The sequence below is a fragment of the Anser cygnoides genome, chromosome 29 (genome assembly GCF_040182565.1).
Source record: "Anser cygnoides isolate HZ-2024a breed goose chromosome 29, Taihu_goose_T2T_genome, whole genome shotgun sequence".
NCBI classification, from domain to species: Eukaryota; Metazoa; Chordata; class Aves; order Anseriformes; family Anatidae; genus Anser; species Anser cygnoides.
This window is the reverse complement of record NC_089901.1, coordinates 1,259,438-1,278,130: the sequence shown is the minus strand read 5'-3', so window position 1 is coordinate 1,278,130 and position 18,693 is coordinate 1,259,438. Positions and strand designations below refer to the sequence as shown.

The 18,693-nt window shown below is 51.2% G+C and overlaps 2 protein-coding genes across 2 annotated transcripts; one reads left to right on the top strand and one right to left on the bottom strand.

Moving 5' to 3' along the window:
- Positions 1–7,720: 7,720 nt before the first annotated feature.
- On the bottom strand, positions 7,721–8,485 carry LOC106029521 (olfactory receptor 14C36-like). The gene has a single exon (XM_013170813.3). The coding sequence runs from the start codon at positions 8,483–8,485 to the stop codon at positions 7,721–7,723; it is 765 nt and encodes a 254-aa protein (XP_013026267.3).
- Positions 8,486–17,099: 8,614 nt separating this feature from the next.
- Positions 17,100–18,175, top strand: LOC136787486 (olfactory receptor 14C36-like). The gene has a single exon (XM_066984745.1). The coding sequence runs from the start codon at positions 17,210–17,212 to the stop codon at positions 18,122–18,124; it is 915 nt and encodes a 304-aa protein (XP_066840846.1). The 5' UTR covers positions 17,100–17,209; the 3' UTR covers positions 18,125–18,175.
- The last annotated feature ends 518 nt before the right edge of the window (positions 18,176–18,693 follow it).

The following is an 18,693-nucleotide window of genomic DNA, read 5'->3' as shown; positions in this document are numbered from 1 at the left end:
ACGGGGTGTGGTGTGAAGCAAGAGGTGCTGGGCCTGCAGAGCAGGAAAAGCTTTGTCCCCCAGCTCGGGGCTCTTCCCCAGCCAGGTGGCCATGAGCCCCACCTCTTTTTCACATTCATATCCCTAGCTGGAAGGGGACGATTTCCCAAAGTGGGGACAAGCTGATGGGTTCTGTCTCAACCATTTGACCTGTCCTGTTCTTGAGTCTTGCAGCCTGAATTTGCCACAGATGACCCAGGATGGTAAATGGATGTTCAGCTGTCTAGTAGGAACAAAGGAGAGTATCTTGGGTTCCCAATGGCCTTTTCAACTTTGGGTCAGTCTCAGGAATTCACTGAAAAAGGGGTGTGTCCTTGAAGGGGTTTGTGTGCTGGGCTGGACTGTAGTTGCAGGGATAAAGAGCACTGCTGGCAGTGGAAGTGCCCTGGGAACTCCATCTACCTCCACCTGAATCCCCCAAGGGGCTCTGGTCTCCTGCAGGTCCTTTCTGACAACTGCAAATCCAGGGAAGTACCTCAAATACAGTGTGGTCTCTGGTGGTTTTTCCTGATTGCTTATGGTCAGACAGCAAAGCTCTCCCTCAATACCCAGTAATTTCACGAGTACTTAACTAATAGAGCAACTACTCATCACTTCAAAATATCCAATCTTTTCCATAAAATGTCAGACAGTGTAGTTTCTACCATGAAGAAATGTGGATTTTCAGGATGTAAATTCAGTGCAGGAGAAGAAATACTGGTGTTCACCTGTACTTGCAGTGTCATCGCTTTGTCTATCGTGATGTGCTTCCTCATTTTCCAGGTACATCCACGAGTTTTGATTAAACAGAAAATGCTGAATCTCCCTTTTCCAGCTGCCTGTCTGGACCTATGCACTTCCCATGGTTCTCCTGGTTTGCCCTCCCCTTACTCTTTGATCATTCAGATGTCTCTCACCCAACCCAGTTGCTGCTTTGAGCTTCGAGTTAGAAGCAGCCCATCTTGCCCATCTGTCAGTAGTCTGCCTAATTGTTTCCTTAGCAAGAACCTCATAATTTCTCAATGAATTCATAAGACATGGATCAATACTTACACTATTATTTTTAATTTCCTATCTATCAGTATAAAATACTTCTTGTATGGTCATCCTTTTGGGAAGGTAAACCTCACAGGAGGCATACAAGATGAGAAGATTGAGGAGATTGCTTTTTTTTTTTTTTTTTAAATTGCAGCATGTTTTCCTGTTGTTTGTTTGGAAACAGGAAAAACCCTTCTGCACTTGTGTGCAGCCAGGTCTCTAAGGAAATCAGGGGGGAGCTGGTGCAAAGGAGCTGTAACATCCAGCTGCAGACTTGAGTGAAGTCTGGTGTAAGGAAAGGAGAAGGAAGTGTCAAGTGGGCAATGGGACAAATGGCACTGCTAGGATGGTGAGGAGCAAGGTTCTCCATGCAGTGTCAGACGTCAAGAGTCTGCTTTTCCTCCCTATGCAGGTCCCTTGGATCAATATCAATTAAAGAATAGTACTTCAAACCGAAATTCAACTAAATGCATCCTTTAAGATGAGAAAGGATTTTTATTAGGTGTTTTTTGCAATCTTCCTCCTTAACTATACCATGAAAGCTCTCCAATTAGCTTTACAAGTCTTGAAGTCTTGAACAAAACTAAGCAAGAGATGTAAGGAGTTTCTTCATTTTAATGAGTTCCATGGTGTATTTTGGTGCTGAGTCTATGAAGCTCAGGTACTGAGAGGAGAGTGATGCAACTGTGTAAGCCGGTAAAGTCAGAAGGAAAAGCTGAAGTGACTTGGAGTATTAATGGGCCCCACTGATGGCTATTACTAAGACAGCCTCCCCAGGGACTCGTTAGAGCAGCTAATTGGAGGCCATGATTACAGACAGGCAAAGGCAGTGTGCTGAGTAAGGTCTTGGTTTGTTTTGATGAAGCAGGAGGTCCAAAGTCTATCACCAGCTACTGGAGGGGAGATCCTGCACCCCCATGTCTGGCTCAGGCCTTTTCCTGAGGGTCTGTGGGATGTGGTGGGCAGTGTGATGCCAGAGAAGAACACTGGTATGACACGTCCCAGCCTCTGCACAGGGTTGCAAGGAAACAAAGAGGCCCCATTGCAATAACTACATCTCATCTCCTCATAAGCTCTAGACAAAGGGACAAAAACCTCAGGGCTGTTGGGGCCTTCCATTCTTGCCAGCACCCTCTGCCTTCTCCTCTGCAGGCTCTCCTATGCTGTCCCACACTTTGCCCTATTTCCTTGAAGTCTGCAGACACCCATCTCTGTTCACCACCTTGCTCTCATCCCAGCATTTCCATCATTTCACCAATGTCTCATGAACCCTCACCAGCTGTTCCTTAAAATACAAAGCCATGATCTGATCACAGATACTCTGTGGGTGACCTCTTGCAACACAGCATGACACCTTGAGGGACATTTCTTCATCCTCGTAGACAGTGCCAACCTTCCAAGGTGCACTTTGTGGCAGTTCTTTCTTTCCTGCTCTTTCCTACTACCAAAGAAAGCCTCATCAGGGTGGAAACCACTCCTAAAGTAGGCCATTTCAACCCATCAGCCTTCTTGCAGCCTGTCAGCTGACTAGACAAGTTACCTAACCAGCATCTTCCAAGTCATGGGCCTGCTGCTGGCCTTGCAGGTTCTTAGGTAGACACACCCAAGCCTTGTGCCTCCTGCTGTCCGGTCATGTACTCAAGCAGAAGGGACAGGACAATCCATATCCAGGCCTTCTTTCTGTATGGGTTCCTGGGTATCTACGCAGAGGGGATCCCACAGTCAGCATGCCAAGCAGGTGCCTTCTGCTTACCTACCAGGGCTACTGGCACACTGGCCAAAAAGTACAGATCCCAGGTCTAAGTCAAGGGTGACCTGTCAGCTAGTCCAGAGAGAAGTGACCTCACAGTCCCTTTCTGTGGCATGTTCCTGCTGCTGCCCTATCAACTGCAGAGACAGAAGTGACCTCACAGTCACTGCCACAGTCACATTCCTCCTGCTGGTGTAGGATATCTTGAGGCAGAGCTGAGCTCATCAGATCATTCCCACCCATCTCCTCCTTGTGGCCCACAAGCTGATCAGATCCATGCCCCCCCACATTCATCTTTGAATGCCATGTGACTGCACAGCAACCTCACGGTTCCTGCCCTGCCCCAAGGGGTCAAGGGCATAAAGGTGAGGGTTAGGAGAGGGGCTGAAGGTGAGGAGGTTAATGCACAGGAACAGGGGTTTAGGATGTTAATTATTCATGTATGGGATTAGGGCTCACCTTTCTGGGTTAGAGATTAAGCATGTGTGTAATGGGAGGGTTTGGTGTTCTGCTTGGGGTGTCAGGTCTGTGGTTTTGTGGTTATGTGAAAGCTCTTTGCTTTAGGGTTTTGTTTAGGGTATTTCTGCCATGAAGTCTAGGGTTAAATAGAGCATTTTAATGGTAGTGTTAAGGGCAGGGATCAGGGTGAGCAAGAGAGTAAAGGTAAGGGAGAGGGGTTTGGGCTGAGTTTTGCTTCAAGGGATACTTTGAGGTCAGGCTTTACAGTAGTGGATTCCTGTCAGGGTTTGGAGTAGCATTTAGGTTTAGGGATAAAGATTACATGTTAAAATAGGGGAAAGGCTTCACATGACTGTTTTAAGACTGTTTTATAGAAGGATCTACATTACCTGAACCCTCTTACCTTTTCAGAATCGTTAATTTCTGTTGGCCAAGCTCCTCTTCCCTACCTCAAATCTCACATCTCTCCTGTCCAGCCTTCACCTGACCTTCCAATATCAGTCATCTTTTTGGAAGCAGGATTCTCATGACACTCATGATCTCAGAGTATGTGTCTCACTGCTGTTGGCCACTGCGTTCCTGAGAAAGAAGCAGCTCCTAAGCCAGCATGGAGCACCCTGCATAATGTGCCCAACAGCTCTGCACCACCACAAACGTGTGTGTCCTGCCTACAAGTCTTGGTTCCACAATGGCTCCTATGAGTCCAGAGTAACTTTTCCCAGGTCCTCATGCATGCTTCAGTTTCCGCCAGGCATCTTGCAGGCAGTAGCTGTCTCTGTGTAGAAAACAGAAAGCAGTCCTGAAGGATGACTTTAGGCAAAAGCTGATACCTCTGACATGACAACCTGTGTCCAAGACCTCTTCCCCTATGGGGCCTACCTCGTACTTAGGAAGAGTGGATCTCACAAACTATGTGCAAAGCAGGCTCATACGCTGACCTATCACGGACACTGGCAGATGCGAGCCTAAATGCACCGTTCCCAGCCAGGAGTCAAGGGATGACCTGTCAGCCACTACAGAAAGAGCTCAACTCACAATCCACTTTATAGACATTGACTTAGGACTGGATTAGGCATTTCTGAGGCATCACTAAGCTTATAGTACCACACCTACAAAATACCCCCTTTTTGGCCCAGGACCTGCCCAGCTAGAAGCGAGCTGGTTGTGATCCTTCCAGCCCCTGGCACTGCTGCTAGGCTCCCAGCCTCTCTGACACACAGGAGCCAGTTATGCACCAGTCTTGTGAGGTGCTAGGGCAGGAGGGACCTTGCATGCAATGTTCCAACCCCGTGCCTGTTGGTAGCCTCTAAACTCCTTGTGCACAGCAAAGATCATGCTCAGGTCCAGAAGCCATGTGCCTGAAGCTGGCCTAGAAGACACACAGGGGAAGCACCCTCCCATCCCCATCCCCATCGCCATCCCCATCGCCATCCCCAGCCCCAGCTGGCGGTGCTGCTCTGCAGAGTGAGGGGGCTGTGGTGCCTGGGGCACGGTGGCACTCGTCAGGGCTGTACTGGGCAGGCTGGGAGGCAGACCCAGCTCATGGGGTCACTGCCATTGCCCCAGGGCTGCAACAAATCACTTGCCAGACTCCTTTGGTGGGGCTGCTGCGTGGCCTGGGGCTGCAGAGCTCTCCTCTGCCTGCTCACACCAGACTGAGCACTTGAGCTCTGGTCAGTCCACCTTGGACAGGCTCACACTCTGCGGGCTCCATTCACTGCACTCTCTCAGGCTCACGCTGCCCCTGACGATGTCCCCGCATGCTCTGCACACACCACTCTTGCCAGCAGGTCCCACATGTCTCTCCAACCCTCCCGTCTTCCCCTGCAGTAGTGGCCCCTCACCGCAGCATGTTGGTGCATCTCCAGGCTCAAGGGTGTTTCCTGAGGGCCTGCCCCGTGTGGGGAGTGGTGGGGAGGAAGAGAGCAAGGTCAGCTCCTGGGGCATGGCCGAGCACAGCCCAACTATCCCGCACCACGGGCAGGCCCCTTGTCCCAGGCTGAGGCACACATGCAACGTGGACACTTCTCCATCAGCCCAGCTTCACGCAGGGTCCTTCAGCTCTTCCCCAGTCCCATGACTCACCAATTCCTCCTCCTCCACCCACAGACATACACTGGTTTCCATCTGGGGACTCAGGCAGTACTTTAAGGATCTGCTAAAGCCCTGAATTTCCTCGTTTCTCACAGCCTCCACTCAAGTCTTTCTCCTTCCCCTCCCCAGTGCAGAGCACTGCCTCTCAGGTGGCACTCAGTGACCCTTCAGAAGGGCCTTTGGGCTTCCTCAATTGTCCTGGTCCTTATGAAGACTTCCTGGCTCCTTCCAGATCTCAGAAGGATCCTTCTTGTCCAGCGTGGGGCCCTCTATTGTCTCTGGATGGGACAGAGTTACTCTCTGCAGATCAGCCCCTGTGGTGCTGTGTTTTTGATATATGACCAGAGCAGTGTTGGTCACCCACGGCTGTGGGTGGGCAAAAGGCTGGGAGGGGAACCCGCTGTGACAGCTGACCCAGCCTGACCAAATGGACATTCCATGGCACATAACATAGTGCTCAGCAATACATATTGGGGTCATCTTTCCAAGACAAGGTGGCAGTTTCTCAGAGACTGCCTGCCCAACGGTCTGCTGGTGGGAACTGATGAGTTACAAAATGTTCATCATGTTTAGCGTTTGATTTTGATTTCTTTCTTTTTTCTTTTCCTTTCCCTTCCTTATGTGTCTTTCTCTCAATTTGTGGGTTTTACTTATTTATGCTGTTCTGTCCCCTCTGCCCTCTAGAGGAGGAGGAAGGAGGCAGCCAATGCATGTTGCTGTCTGGGGTGAGCAAGGAGGAGGCTGGCTATGGTGCAAAGAAATGGAGGTCTGTGAAGCCGCAGGAGCCCTGGTCTCTTGCCTGGGAGATCCCCAGAACAGAGTGCCTGTGCCCCGCAGGGCCAGCCCCACTCCCCAGGCCAGCACAAGAGGCCTGGCCCAGGCACAGAGCAGCCTGCCTGGAGCAGGTGCCTGCACAAAGAGCTTTCTCTTCTCCTTTACCCATCTGTGCAGGCCCAGAAATGCTGCCCTGCTCTTTCCCAGGGCCACCCCTGCTCCCAGAGAGCCTTGCCCAGGGCAGTGTGCCTGTGCTGGCCTGGCTGGCCATTGCTGCTTCCCTCCCCGTGCTCCCTGCAGGGCCCTGAGCTGGCAGTGCTGCTGTGCAGAGCCAGGGGGCTGTGGTGCCCTGGGACACTGTGGGGACTCCCCACTGCCCGTGCTGCTCAGGGTGCTGGACAAGTGCTGCACCAGACCTGGCCCACGAGGCTTCGAAGAGGGTCTCCTCAATTACAGTGCAGTCTTATGTGCCTTCACTTGCTGGCTCTTCACCACCTCCCCTGGCATTGCAGAGCCCTCCTTAGCCCACAGAGTCCTCTGATTCGCCTTTTCCTTTGCTAATCTTCTTTGGATGATCACTAATTTTATGAGGTTTTAATCACTACCTAATGAGCACGTTGTCCTAGGGTTTCCCTGATGTCTCCTGGCAGCTCCAGATTCCCCTCCAGGCTGGCATCATCAATCCGCCCCACTGCAGGGTGCGTAGTCCCATGAAGAGGAGTCCAACACCAGTTGTCAGATTAGACAGGTGAGGCCATAAAGAGAGCTCTTGGTCCAGTCCTTGGCTACTCACACACCACCCTGGGACTTTCATTCTGTGTCCTACACTTCATGAAGAATCCCAGAAAACAGAAGAGCAGGGAGCAACCCCTTGGCTCTATACTTGGCAGCAGCTTTGGAAAAGGCATCCAGGGTTCTAGGTTTGCCCTGAGCAGCCCCTTTTGTTACTGCCGTGGTATCAGGGAGGCCAGCTGTGACACAGGGCTGCACAGTGCCTGCTGCTGCCTGCAGCCACAGGGATGCCACTGCAGAGACAACAGGACTGTCAGCAAGGTACACGAGACCTCAGGGATAACCCAAATACAAGAAGCACAAGAGAACAATGTAGAAGCCAAAAGAGAGCAGCAGTGAAAAGGTCTTGTCCTGCTGCTGGCCATGGCCATGGCTTCAGGGATGCAGCAGCCCTGACCCGAAGGCAGCAGAGAGGCAGAGCCCAGCAGGCAGTGAGGGGCAGCCCCGAGGGCCACCGGGGCTGCCCGCCCATGTTGCAGCTGGGCTCTTGGCCCCGAGCCTGTCGTGCATGGGGCTGCTCTCCAAGCTCCAGAGGAGATGGGAAGAGATGGCAGCTGATACCATTGAGGTTCTCATGGATTTTTTTATTGTCTATACCTACAGAGGAAGCCTAGTTCTACAGGTAGATTAGATGACCCGATAGTAAATAAAAAAATGAACAGGCAGGTTGCTAAGATTAACATTTAACTCAAAATATCACATATTTGCTAAAATAATAGTAAAGAATATTAATAATGAAAGATTCCCTGAACTCTTTTTGGATATGCTAGCAGAATGGATAAATTGACGAGAACTTTACTGATGCTTTAAGAAACATGTTAATTGTTTGTTTATAACATCCTTCAGTTCCTGGTTCCTCATGCTGTAGATGAGGGGGTTCACTGCTGGAGGCACCACCGAGTACAGAAATGACACCACCAGGTCCAGGGGTGGGAGTGAGTTTGAAGGGTGCTTCAGGGAGGCAAACGTGATAGTGCTGACAAAGATGGAGACGACGGCCAGGTGAGGGAGGCACGTGGAAAAGGCTTTGTGCCGGCCTTTCTCAGAGGGCATCGTCAGCACTGCCCTGAAGATCTGCACATAGGACAGCACAATGAAAACAAAACAACCAAGGACTAAAGAAATGCTACACACGAGTGCCCCAACTTCCCTGAGGTAGGCATCTGAGCAGGAGAGCTTGAGGATCTGGGGGATTTCACAGAAGAATTGGTCCACAGCATTGCCTTGGCAGAGGGGCACTGAAAATGTATTGGCCGTGTGCATGACAGCAGTGAGAAAGCCACTGCCCCAGGCAGCTGCTGCCATCTTGGCACAAGCTCTGCTGCTCAGGAGGCTCCCGTAGTGCAGGGGCTTGCAGATGGCAACGTAGCGGTCGTAGGCCATGACTGTGAGAAAAGAGTATTCTGCTCCAACCAAGAAGACAGAAAATAAGACTTGTGCAGCACATCCTTGATAGGAGATGGCCCTTGTGTCCCACAGGGAATTGGCCATGGCTTTGGGGAGAGTGGTGGAGATGGATCCAAGGTCGAGGAGGGCAAGGTTGAGCAGGAAGAAGTACATGGGGGTGTGGAGACGGTGGTCGCAGGCTATGGCGGTGAGGATGAGGCCGTTGCCCAGGAGGGCAGCCAGGTAGATGCCCAGGAAGAGCCCGAAGTGCAGGAGCTGCAGCTCGCGCGCGTCTGCAAATGCCAGCAAGAGGAACTCACTCACAGAGCTGCTGTTGGGCATTTCCTGGTTCTGGGCATGGGGTCCTGCTCAAGGCGTAAAAGGTAGTACAGATTTATCTGATTATAACTAACTCATTTTCGGCCTCACAAGCAGACATTGGTCAGGTCCCTTTCATGAGTTATAACACACTGACTGAGGGTGTCCCTGGAAGAAGGGGACTTTGCAGTGGTCAATGTAGTAGTCAGTCCTCATCTAGAACAATAAGGAAAGGGGAACATGTGGGAATCCTTGATTAAATTCACTCCTGATATGTTGTGATTATCCGCATTGCTGTTCCGAATTCACCCAACTGCAGAGCAGGGCTGTGAGAAATTCATCTTTGTATATTTTCATTCCTTCTGCACTCCACGTGAAACCTTGTGGATCCTCAGATACAAAGGGACTGTCCCTTTAGTGCAGAGTGCCCTTCAGAGGGGACAGCCAGTCTGTTAAAAAAGGCTGGTCTCTTCTGCTAGCATGTGTATGAGCTGCAGGATAACTACATGTTCACCTGAAAAGAACCAGGACACTGCTGAATCAGGGCTCAAAGTGCCCATCTCCAGACCCCTCACCCTGTCCCCGTACCCCACTTCCATCCAAGCACACCGAGGGCTCACTCCATTTGCATGTGAAACCCCCATCCCCAGCCAGCCTGGAAACAAGAATAGCAGCAGCACGGCCAGCTGGAGAAGACAAGAAGAATGCCAGTGTGCTGCTGTCAGGGGAGGCAAGGCCAGGGAGGGACAGACGGACACTCAGCAGACCCTCCTCTGCTGCAGCTCTGCCTGCAGAGAACACAGCTTATGCTCACTGCAAATGCTTTTTGCTCTTCTTTGGCCTGCAGACACCTCCCAAAGACAGGGGGTTTGTAGCTCCTAAAGATCAGCTTGGATCAAACCTGAGAGGACCACAATATGATGTTGGTGCAGTCTGTGAGATGAGGTTTGGGAAGGTACTTTACAAATTTCATCACTGACATATTGATTTCTCAGTGCAATGCTCCAGGAATCTCAGTTTCCTGTACAATCCTGACAACACATTACCATGAAACCTGCCTCCCCTCCACTGCAGGAATCTGAAAGCACAGACTGCAGAAAAATCCTTACCCTTCAGATAAATCAAGCCTCGATCTTCCTCTTCAAATGCCCCCTCATAAATGCCATTCTCTAAAGCACAGCATAAACAGAGAGACCTATCCTGACAGATGCTGTCAGCCATCAGATGTGCCAGCTGTAGAAGAGCCCTTTGGCAACTGCACCTGCGTTGCCCTGCTGCCAGAGACTCACAGTGTCTAGAGTCTGCAGATCTGTCCTGCCACACACTGCCCTCTCTTTTTGCACTCCTCACTGCCTCCAAGCTCTCTCTCCTTCTCTCCTCTCCCCGTGCCACCTGCGGTCAGAGCCCCCAGCCCTGCTGCGCTGTGCAGAGGAGCTGCTCCTGGGCAGAGCTGTCTCTCTGCACCAGGGCCCTCTTGCCAGGAGCTCCCCTTGGGCCCAGGATCCCGGCCATCTCAGCAGCACAGCACCCGACACTGGCATCATAGAATCATAGAATATCCTCAGTTGGATGGGACCCATAAGGATCGTCGAGTCCAACTCCTGCTCGCTTGCTCTGTGCCATTAGGCTCCCTCGGGGTGTCCCCAAGACCTCAGAGCTGACAGCTCCTTAAGTCTCTCCTGGGGTGTGGTGTTTCAAGCAGACTCAAGTCATCACCGACTGCTTCTCTCTGTAGATGTCAGAGACTTATATTCTAAAATTTGATTTGTGCTGTTGGACTGTGGTTGTCAAACATGTTGTGCTTTAACCTGTCAGGCACCTCAGCACCACATAGATTTTAGCTCACACCCACGTCCCAGAAGACAATGGGTTGAAATAACGATAGTTTAAAAGGACAGAAAATGAAGAGATAGTAATAACAGTAACAATACTAATAATAAATAATAAATTTTATTTTTATTATTATTATATGTATAAAGCAAGTGATGCACAATGCAATTGCTCATCACACACTGACCCATGCCCAACCTTTTCCCAAGCAGGGGTCCCCCTGAATCTGGACAGCCTGCATTAGGATCTCCTGTGCAGGTCCCTTGAGCTTACTTTGGTTTAGGACAATACAAGCTTTCAGAAGGATCTGGAACATTTGCTTCCCTTTCTCAAATACTTCTTCTGCTGTGCTACCCCAAGTAGTGATGTCATCAAGGTATTGCAGGTGTTCAGGAGCTTCCCCCTATTCTAGAACAGTCTGGATCAACCCACGGCAAATGGTAGGGCTGTGCATCCAGCCCTGTGGCAGTCAATTCCAGGTGGACAGGACGGCCCTCCATGTGAAAGCAAAGTGTGGCCTTCACATTGCTGCCAAAGGGATGTAGAAAAATGCATTAGCAATATTAATTGTGGCATAACACTTGGCTGCCTTTGACTCCAGTTCGTACTGAATGAAGTTCTAGCATGCCCGGCACAGCAGCGCTCAGCGGTGTTGTGACTTCATTCAGGCCACAGAAGTCCACCGATATTTTTCACTCACCATCAGAATTTTGCACTATCCATATGGGACTATTAAAGGTTGAGCAAGTGTTGCTGATCATTCCTTGGCTCTCCAGTCAATGAACCAGCTCATGCATGGGAATCAGGGAGTCTCTGTTAATGCAATATTGCCTCAGGTGCACTGTTGCGGTAGCGATTGGCACCTGCTGTTCATTGGCCATCAGCACCTCCACAGCAGAAGGGTCCTGTGAAAGAGTGGGCCAGGTAGACAACTGTTCCCTGTCCTCCACCTCCAAGGCAGCTATGCCAAAAGCCCACCAATATCCTTGTGGATCTCTGAAGTACCCTCTCCTGAAGCAGTCTAAGTCAAGGTTGCACAGATCCTCCAGGTCAGTCTCAATGGGTTGCTTTTGCCACTCCTTCCCAGTGAGACTCACTTCAGACTCCAATACAGTTAACTCTTGGGTTTGATGTGCCAGGCCAATAATCCTCAAAGTCCAAGACACCCGATTGTCCCCTTCCTCCCCCTGGATGGAGGCTGGGCCCCTCTAGTCCTGCTCATAGTATTCATTACTCTGTTTGGAGGACTGCCCACTAGAAACTGGAGCAGCAATTTTCTCAGAACTCCTTTTTGCCAATGTTTTTCCTTGCGTTTCATGTATCCATGCCTCTAGGGTCGAGGTATATTTTTGCATCCCATTTTCTCATGGCCTTTCCATGGTCACACAGTTCAAACCACAGGGTGGCACATAGTATGCCCCCACTATATCAACTTGCTTGAGCAGAGAGATGCTTACACCTGATAGTTGAGGTATTGGTTCGTGCAGGTGTGGAGGAAGATGTATTCTCTTGTAGTTCTTGCATCTCGTGAGAAAGTTTCTCTCTGAATGAGATGCAGGCCCATAGGGAAGAAGAGAGACTTTCTTTGTGATGCCATAGTAGCCTAGCCAATTCATCCACTGTGGGTTCCTCTTGGTCTTTCTAGCTCATTTCTGCCAATGAATTGGCATATGATGATGGTGTGCTCTGTACAAACTTCTGCCACATGGGTCATGTGTATTTGACTTCATCTAGATCTTTGGATAGCTGTTTGTTGTCTAAGTTTCTACTAATCGCCTTCAGCATGGCTAATTCCCTCAGGTACCGGACACCCCTCTGCATGTTGGTCCACTTCCCTGGTTGACATACAAGATCTTTCTTGAAGGGATACCTTTCCTTCAAGCATGACAGGATTAAGTTCCTTGTGTCCTTTTCCAATGGCTTTGCCAATTACTCCTTCGGTAGAGGGTGATTCCGGCTGCTTGGCTCCCCTGTCCTCTAATTCCAGGCTATTGGCACTGTTCTCCCAGCAATGGAGCAGCCAGCTGACAACATACTCACCAAGATGGTGGCTGAAATAATTTCCCATATCTCATAGCTTACACTGGGAAAGGGATCACTTGGTTTCTGATGTTTATAAGATCTCTTCTTCTTTGTCCTCCTGCTTCCATGATGGCCCAGCTTTGGAGAAACCTGCCTCATCTTCTTCCTCCTTTCTTGTCCGGGTAGAAGTTTCTTTCATTTCTAAAGAAAAACTGACTTTCAGACCCATTGTTTTCTCTTGCATGTAGAGGCAACCGATACTGACACAGGTTGGTTCTCTGGCCCAGCCATGGGGCCCATGATAGGGACTGGAGTGGCTGCAGGGCCCAACACAGGAGTTGCTCTGGTTGCAGGGCCTTTCAGAGGAGTTGGAGTGGCTGCAGGGCCTATCTCAGCTTTTGGAGTGGCTATAGGTTCTGTCACAGGGGTCGGTTTAAATTTAGGCCCATCTCAGGAGCTGGAGCAGCTGCAGGGCCTGTTGCAGGGTTTGGAGTGGCTGCTGGGCCCTTCACAAGGGTGGTAGTGGCTCCTGGGCCTGTCAGAGGGACTGGTGTGTGCCTGCAGGAAAAGTCATAGGGACTGGGGAGGAGTTGATTGTGGCTTGTTAAGCATAGGTCAAGGCCCAGCACATTGCAGTGATTTGTGTCTCTTTGGAATTGCCAGGGTGATGACACACCTTTGTCAAGCATTTAACCAGATTTTCAGGATTCTGCACTTGCTCTGGGGTGAAGTTCCAAAGCATTAGAGGTGCCCACTGCTCTAGGTGCCTGCCCATATCCTCCCACACTCCCTGCCACTCCTAACTCTCCTGCCTTGGGGCAGATCCCTGGAGGGCATGTTTAAGTAGTTGTTTTAAACTTATACAAAACCTGAAACACATTCAGGAGATGTAACAATAGGAGCATGCCGGTTTGACCAACCCAAGGATATTCAAAGCTTTGAAGAGCTATTGTAATTAGCCTGGAGGAGAAGGGGGAGGTGAAAGAGAAACGGAATAAGATTTTATTGTTGTTGTTATTATTATTATTATTATTATTACTATTATTATTATTATTACTATATACACCAATAGACTTAGGATATTTTTGTGTGCTTATCAAAAGACAGAAAAGGTGATGGTGATTAATTGGAAAGTGTCAGACCTGAGCATGACAAACATGGTATGGAATGAGGGGTGGATATTGTCCTAGTTTTGGCTGCAATAGAGTAATTTTTTCTTCCTAGTAGCTGGTATGGTGCTGTGCTTCATATTTACAGAATCACATAATAGTTTGGGTATGAAAGGACCTTAAAGATCACATAATTCCAAGTCCCCTGACATGCGCAGAGACACCTTCAACTAGACCAGGTCGCTGAAAGCCCCATGCAACCTGGCCTTGAATGCATTAAGGGCTGGGGCATCCACAACTTCTCTGGGCAGCCTGTTCCAGTGCCTAATCACCCTCTGAGTAGAGAACTTCTTCCTAAGGTCTAATTTCAATCTACCTTCTTTCAGTTTAAAACCATTACCCCTAGTCCTATCACTACACTCTTTGATGAAGAGTCCCTCCCCAGCTTTCCTGGGGAGTGCCCAGGAAAGCGTAGTAGAAGGCCACTGTAAGCTCTCCCCAGAGCCTGCTCATCTCCAGGCTGAACAACCCCAACTCCCTCAGCCTGTCTTCATAGGACAGATGCTCCAGCCCATTGATCATCCTCATGGCCCTCCTCTGGACTCGTTCTAATAGATCCATGTCCTTCTTGTGCTGGGGGCCCATGAGCTTGAATGCAGTACTCAAGGTGTGCCCTCACCAGGGCTGAGTACAGAGAGACAATCACTTCCCTACTCCTGCTGACCACAGTATTCCTGGTGCAAGCCAGGATGCTGTTGGCCTTCTTGGCTACCTGAGCACACTGCTGGCTCATATTCAGCAGACTATCCACCAATATCCCAAGTTCCTTTTCCCATGGGCAGCTGTCCAGACATCCTTCCCCCAGCATTGCATGGGGCTGTTGTGCCCCAAGTGCAGGACCTTGCACTTAGCTTTGCTGAACTTCATACAGTTGGCCTGAGCCCATGGGTGCAGCCTATCTGGGTCCCTCTGCAGAGTCCTCCTACCCTTGAGTAGATCAACATTCAGTCCTAACTTGGTGTCGTCTGCAAACTTACTGAGGGTGCACTCGATCCCTAGGATATCCTGGTTTGGAGAGGAGCAAGGGCTATAGCAAGGCTCAAAGTCATAACAGGACCGAGGGCTTTGTGTCCATGGCTCTGGCTGTTGTCTCTGCCACTGAGGCCTATGAAGAGACAGCTTATCGTTAAAGCACCAGGGCTTCATTACCTCCTTGCCACCACCCATGAACCAGGCAGGGGTCGTACCATTCTCTTGCATTTGGCAATGCACATCCCCATCTCCTACTGCACCAGGAAGAGCCCTGAGCAAGGTGTGAAGGGAAAGGATCTCCCTTCCCAGGGTCAGGGGGGTCAAGGCCTGGCCCTTGTGCTTGGTGAAAAACATCCAGTTTTCCTACACATCAGTGTCACGTTTGCACTGCCTTGGTCTACTTGTCCTCACTTCCTCCAGTGTTCTGCTCTAACAAGCTCCAAGGGAGGCTGTGCCAGTGCTGGCCCTGGGGGGGACACTGCAGGAAACTTGCATCACACTTGGACTTCTTGAGAGATGTCTTCAATTGTCTCTCAGTGCCTGAGATTTTTTGGGCTCATCACCAAAGCCACCAGAGGGGTGATTACAATGCCTTGGGCTGGGCCTCTGCTGCTGAGCTAGGCTGGGCTCGTGGGACAGAGAGAGCTCCTGGCAAGAGGGCCCTGGTGCAGAGAGACAGCTCTGCCCAGGAGCAGCTCCTCTGCAAAGCACAGTAGGGCTGGGGGCTCTGACCACAGCAGACCCAGGCAGAAAGGGATTTCGGGCAGCGTGGAGGGTGCGGGCAGAGGAGAGCTCAGTGCAGGAGAAATCTTCACAGCTCTGCACATGGTAAGTCTCCGGCTGAAGGACAGTGCAGGGGAGGTTCCTGGAAAGGGCTCCTGGATCCAGGATGTCTCTGCCTGGCCAGGACCTGCCAGGATGTCTCTCATGGCTTGTGCAGTGTGGAGGAGAAGGTGCTGCAGGGCACCTGCAGGGGTGCCCAGGGCTGTGGTGCAGAGCAGGGTCCCTGCTGTGCCCCAGGGTCTGTGTGGCGGGGCAGGGCCTCTGCCGCCTGCCAGGCTCAGCACTCAGCCTGCCCGGGGAGCTGCCCAGGGGCTGCGGGGAGAAGCTGCGGCTGGAAGGAGCCCCCCTGGCACGGCACGGCAAGGCAGGGCAGGGTCCTGCTGCTGCCCAGAGCCTGCTGCCTGGGGCAGGCTGCTCACAGCCCCACAGCACTCCTGGGGCATTGCCCAGAAAGTTTTGACAGAGAAAGGGCATGGCAGGGGCTGCCTGCAAAGAGAAGGCACTTTCTGCAGTCTCTGCCTGCATTTTCCTGCTCTGATTTTTGGGCAGGTTCTATGTTAACAGAGTGGCGGAATTTGCACAGGTGACTGAGCTTCCTATTGCACTGAACTGAGAAGTAAACAAATTAGTTATGAACCTGAGAATATCCCTTCCCTTCTCTCTTCTTATAGACCGCACCAGGCTTCTTCTGAGCTGTTCTTCAGGACCGGTAGACAGGGAGAGGTCTCTATACCTGTCCCTGTCCCCGGGATTTATCTGCAGGGCAGAGCTGGGCACACAGCGGCTGGGATGGGGTCTGTGAGCATGGACAGGAGGAGAGGTGGGGACAGAGAAGCAGCTGTTGGCAGGGACAGCTGCAGGCAGCAGGGACATGGGCAGGCAGTGAGAGGGAGTTGATCCCTCCCTTCCATTCCTGCACTGCAGGCGCCTTCCTTGCAGCAGCTGCTGGTCTCCTCTCCTACCCAGCACAACTTCTGTCATGGCATGGAGAATCTCCCTCTCCTCTTCCTTTAGGACCGTATTGTCCAGGGCAGGAGCTACATCTTGTGCAGCCAGAGCTCCTGCAGAGGATAATTGCCAATTAACATTGCCAACATCTTCCAAATGGGATGGGGTGTCTGAATCCTTAAACTCTGTGTAAGGAGACACATTTGCTGCACCCGCTCCTGCCACCTTCCTCTGTGGCAGAAGGCATCCTCCAGAGCTCTTTACCCTCTGCTGTCTCTGCAGGGCAGGTGGCACAGGGGTGTAAGGACATGCTCTACCTCACCGACAGCTCAGCCTCTGCACTGGCTTGGGTCCGCCCTGCCTGCACATGCCTGCTTCTCTCCCTTGCCCAGCATGGCAGCTGGTGGTGTCTGATTCTGACAGGGAGTGCTGTGCAAGGAGGTTAAAGCAGAATGTTTAAATAAAACTCCCTGTTCTCTCCTGCCAGACACAAGTGGTCCACGTACTCATTTCATCTCTCAGGGTGGTGAACATGGAAGACACACATGGAATCACACAACCAAACACCCCTCACTCCACAAAGGGAGCCCATGGCCCTGGTGGACCCTCCGTGTACCACTGCTGTGGAACAGAGGTGACCCATCAGGAGCTGCTGGGCAGGGGCAGCTGCTGTGTGAAGGAAATTAGCCAGTGCAAAGCTCCAGTGGCTCCAGCCAGGGATGTGCAAAAATATCCTCTTGGAAAAAAGGAAATGTAAAGGCTGTAATAGGGACTTAACTGAGTTTTGCTCAGAGAATTTTCTCCTAACATTCTATATTTTTTCTCATTGGTCAGTCTCCCTGATGAATTTTATGAAATGTCCAACAGCAGCTCTGTGAGCGAGTTCCTCCTCCTGGGATTTGCAGACACGCGGGAACTGCAGCTCCTGCACTTTGGACTCTTCCTGGGCATCTACCTGGCTGCCCTCCTGGGCAACGGCCTCATCCTCACCGCCGTAGCCTGCGACCACCGCCTCCACACCCCCATGTACTTCTTCCTCCTCAACCTTGCCCTCATTGACCTGGGATGCATCTCCACCACTCTCCCCAAAGCCATGGCCAATTCCCTGTGGGACACAAGGGACATCTCCTATCAAGGGTGTGCTGCCCAGGTCTTCTTTTTTGTCTTCTTGTTTGGAGCAGAATACTCTTTTCTCACCGTCATGGCCTACGACCGCTACGTTGCCATCTGCAAGCCCCTGCACTACGGGAGCCTCCTGGGCAGCAGAGCTTGTGCCAAGATGGCAGCAGCTGCCTGGGGCAGTGGCTTTCTCACTGCTGTCCTGCACACGGCCACTACATTTTCCCTGCCCCTCTGCCAAGGCAATGCTGTGGACCAGTTCTTCTGTGAAATCCCCCACATCCTCAAGCTCTCCTGCTCAGATTCCTACCTCAGGGAAGTTGGGGCACTTGTGTTTAGTGTTTATTTAGGCTTTGGATGTTTTGTTTTCATTGTGATATCCTATGTGCAGATTTTCAGGGTGGTTCTGAGGATGCCTTCAGTGCAGGGCCGGCACAAAGCCTTTTCCACATGCCTCCCTCACCTGGTCGTGGTCTCCCTGTTTCTCAGCACTGTCGTGTTTGCCCACTTGAAGCCCCCCTCCGTCTCTTCACCATCCCTGGACTTGGTGGTGGCAGTTCTCTACTCAGTGGTGCCTCCAGCAGTGAACCCCCTCATCTACAGCATGAGGAATCAGGAGCTGAAGGATGCTTTAAGGGAACTGATGCCTTGATGTTTTTCAAAATCAAGAAATTGCCCTTCATCTTCTGCATATGACTGATAATGGAACACATTACAGACACAAGAGTTATTCTTTTGGTTTTGTGGTCATTTTAAATACTCTGCAGGGTAGTGCCAGCAGCTTGAGGCTGTGTAGAAAGTGGGTTGCATGGAGAAGGGGTTCCACAGTGGCTGTCCAGGCCAGCGCAGACGTGCTTACCTGGGAAATGCTCCATGGGAGATGGGATGTTACAGGAGAAGAGCAGAGCCCCCTGTGTGTGCAGGGGAGACATGGGAAGAGAAACCCTTTGCTGCTGGTGCCAGCAGCAACATCATGTGCACATGGAGAGATGAACACGAGCACAAAGGCCATCATCTATTCCTACAAGTCTCATGAAGTCCAGACAGCAGACAGTGTCACGAGGCCAAGTAACATCCCCTGGGAAGCCACCTGAAGGCAGCTCTGGGATGTGCTTCCTTGAACCAAGATCCCTGTGCCCCTTTCTCATGCCCTGGGGTGTCTCAGAGGAGGGCAGAGCAGGGTGAGGCACTGCAGGTCTGAGGTGTCTCCCAGCCTCTGGC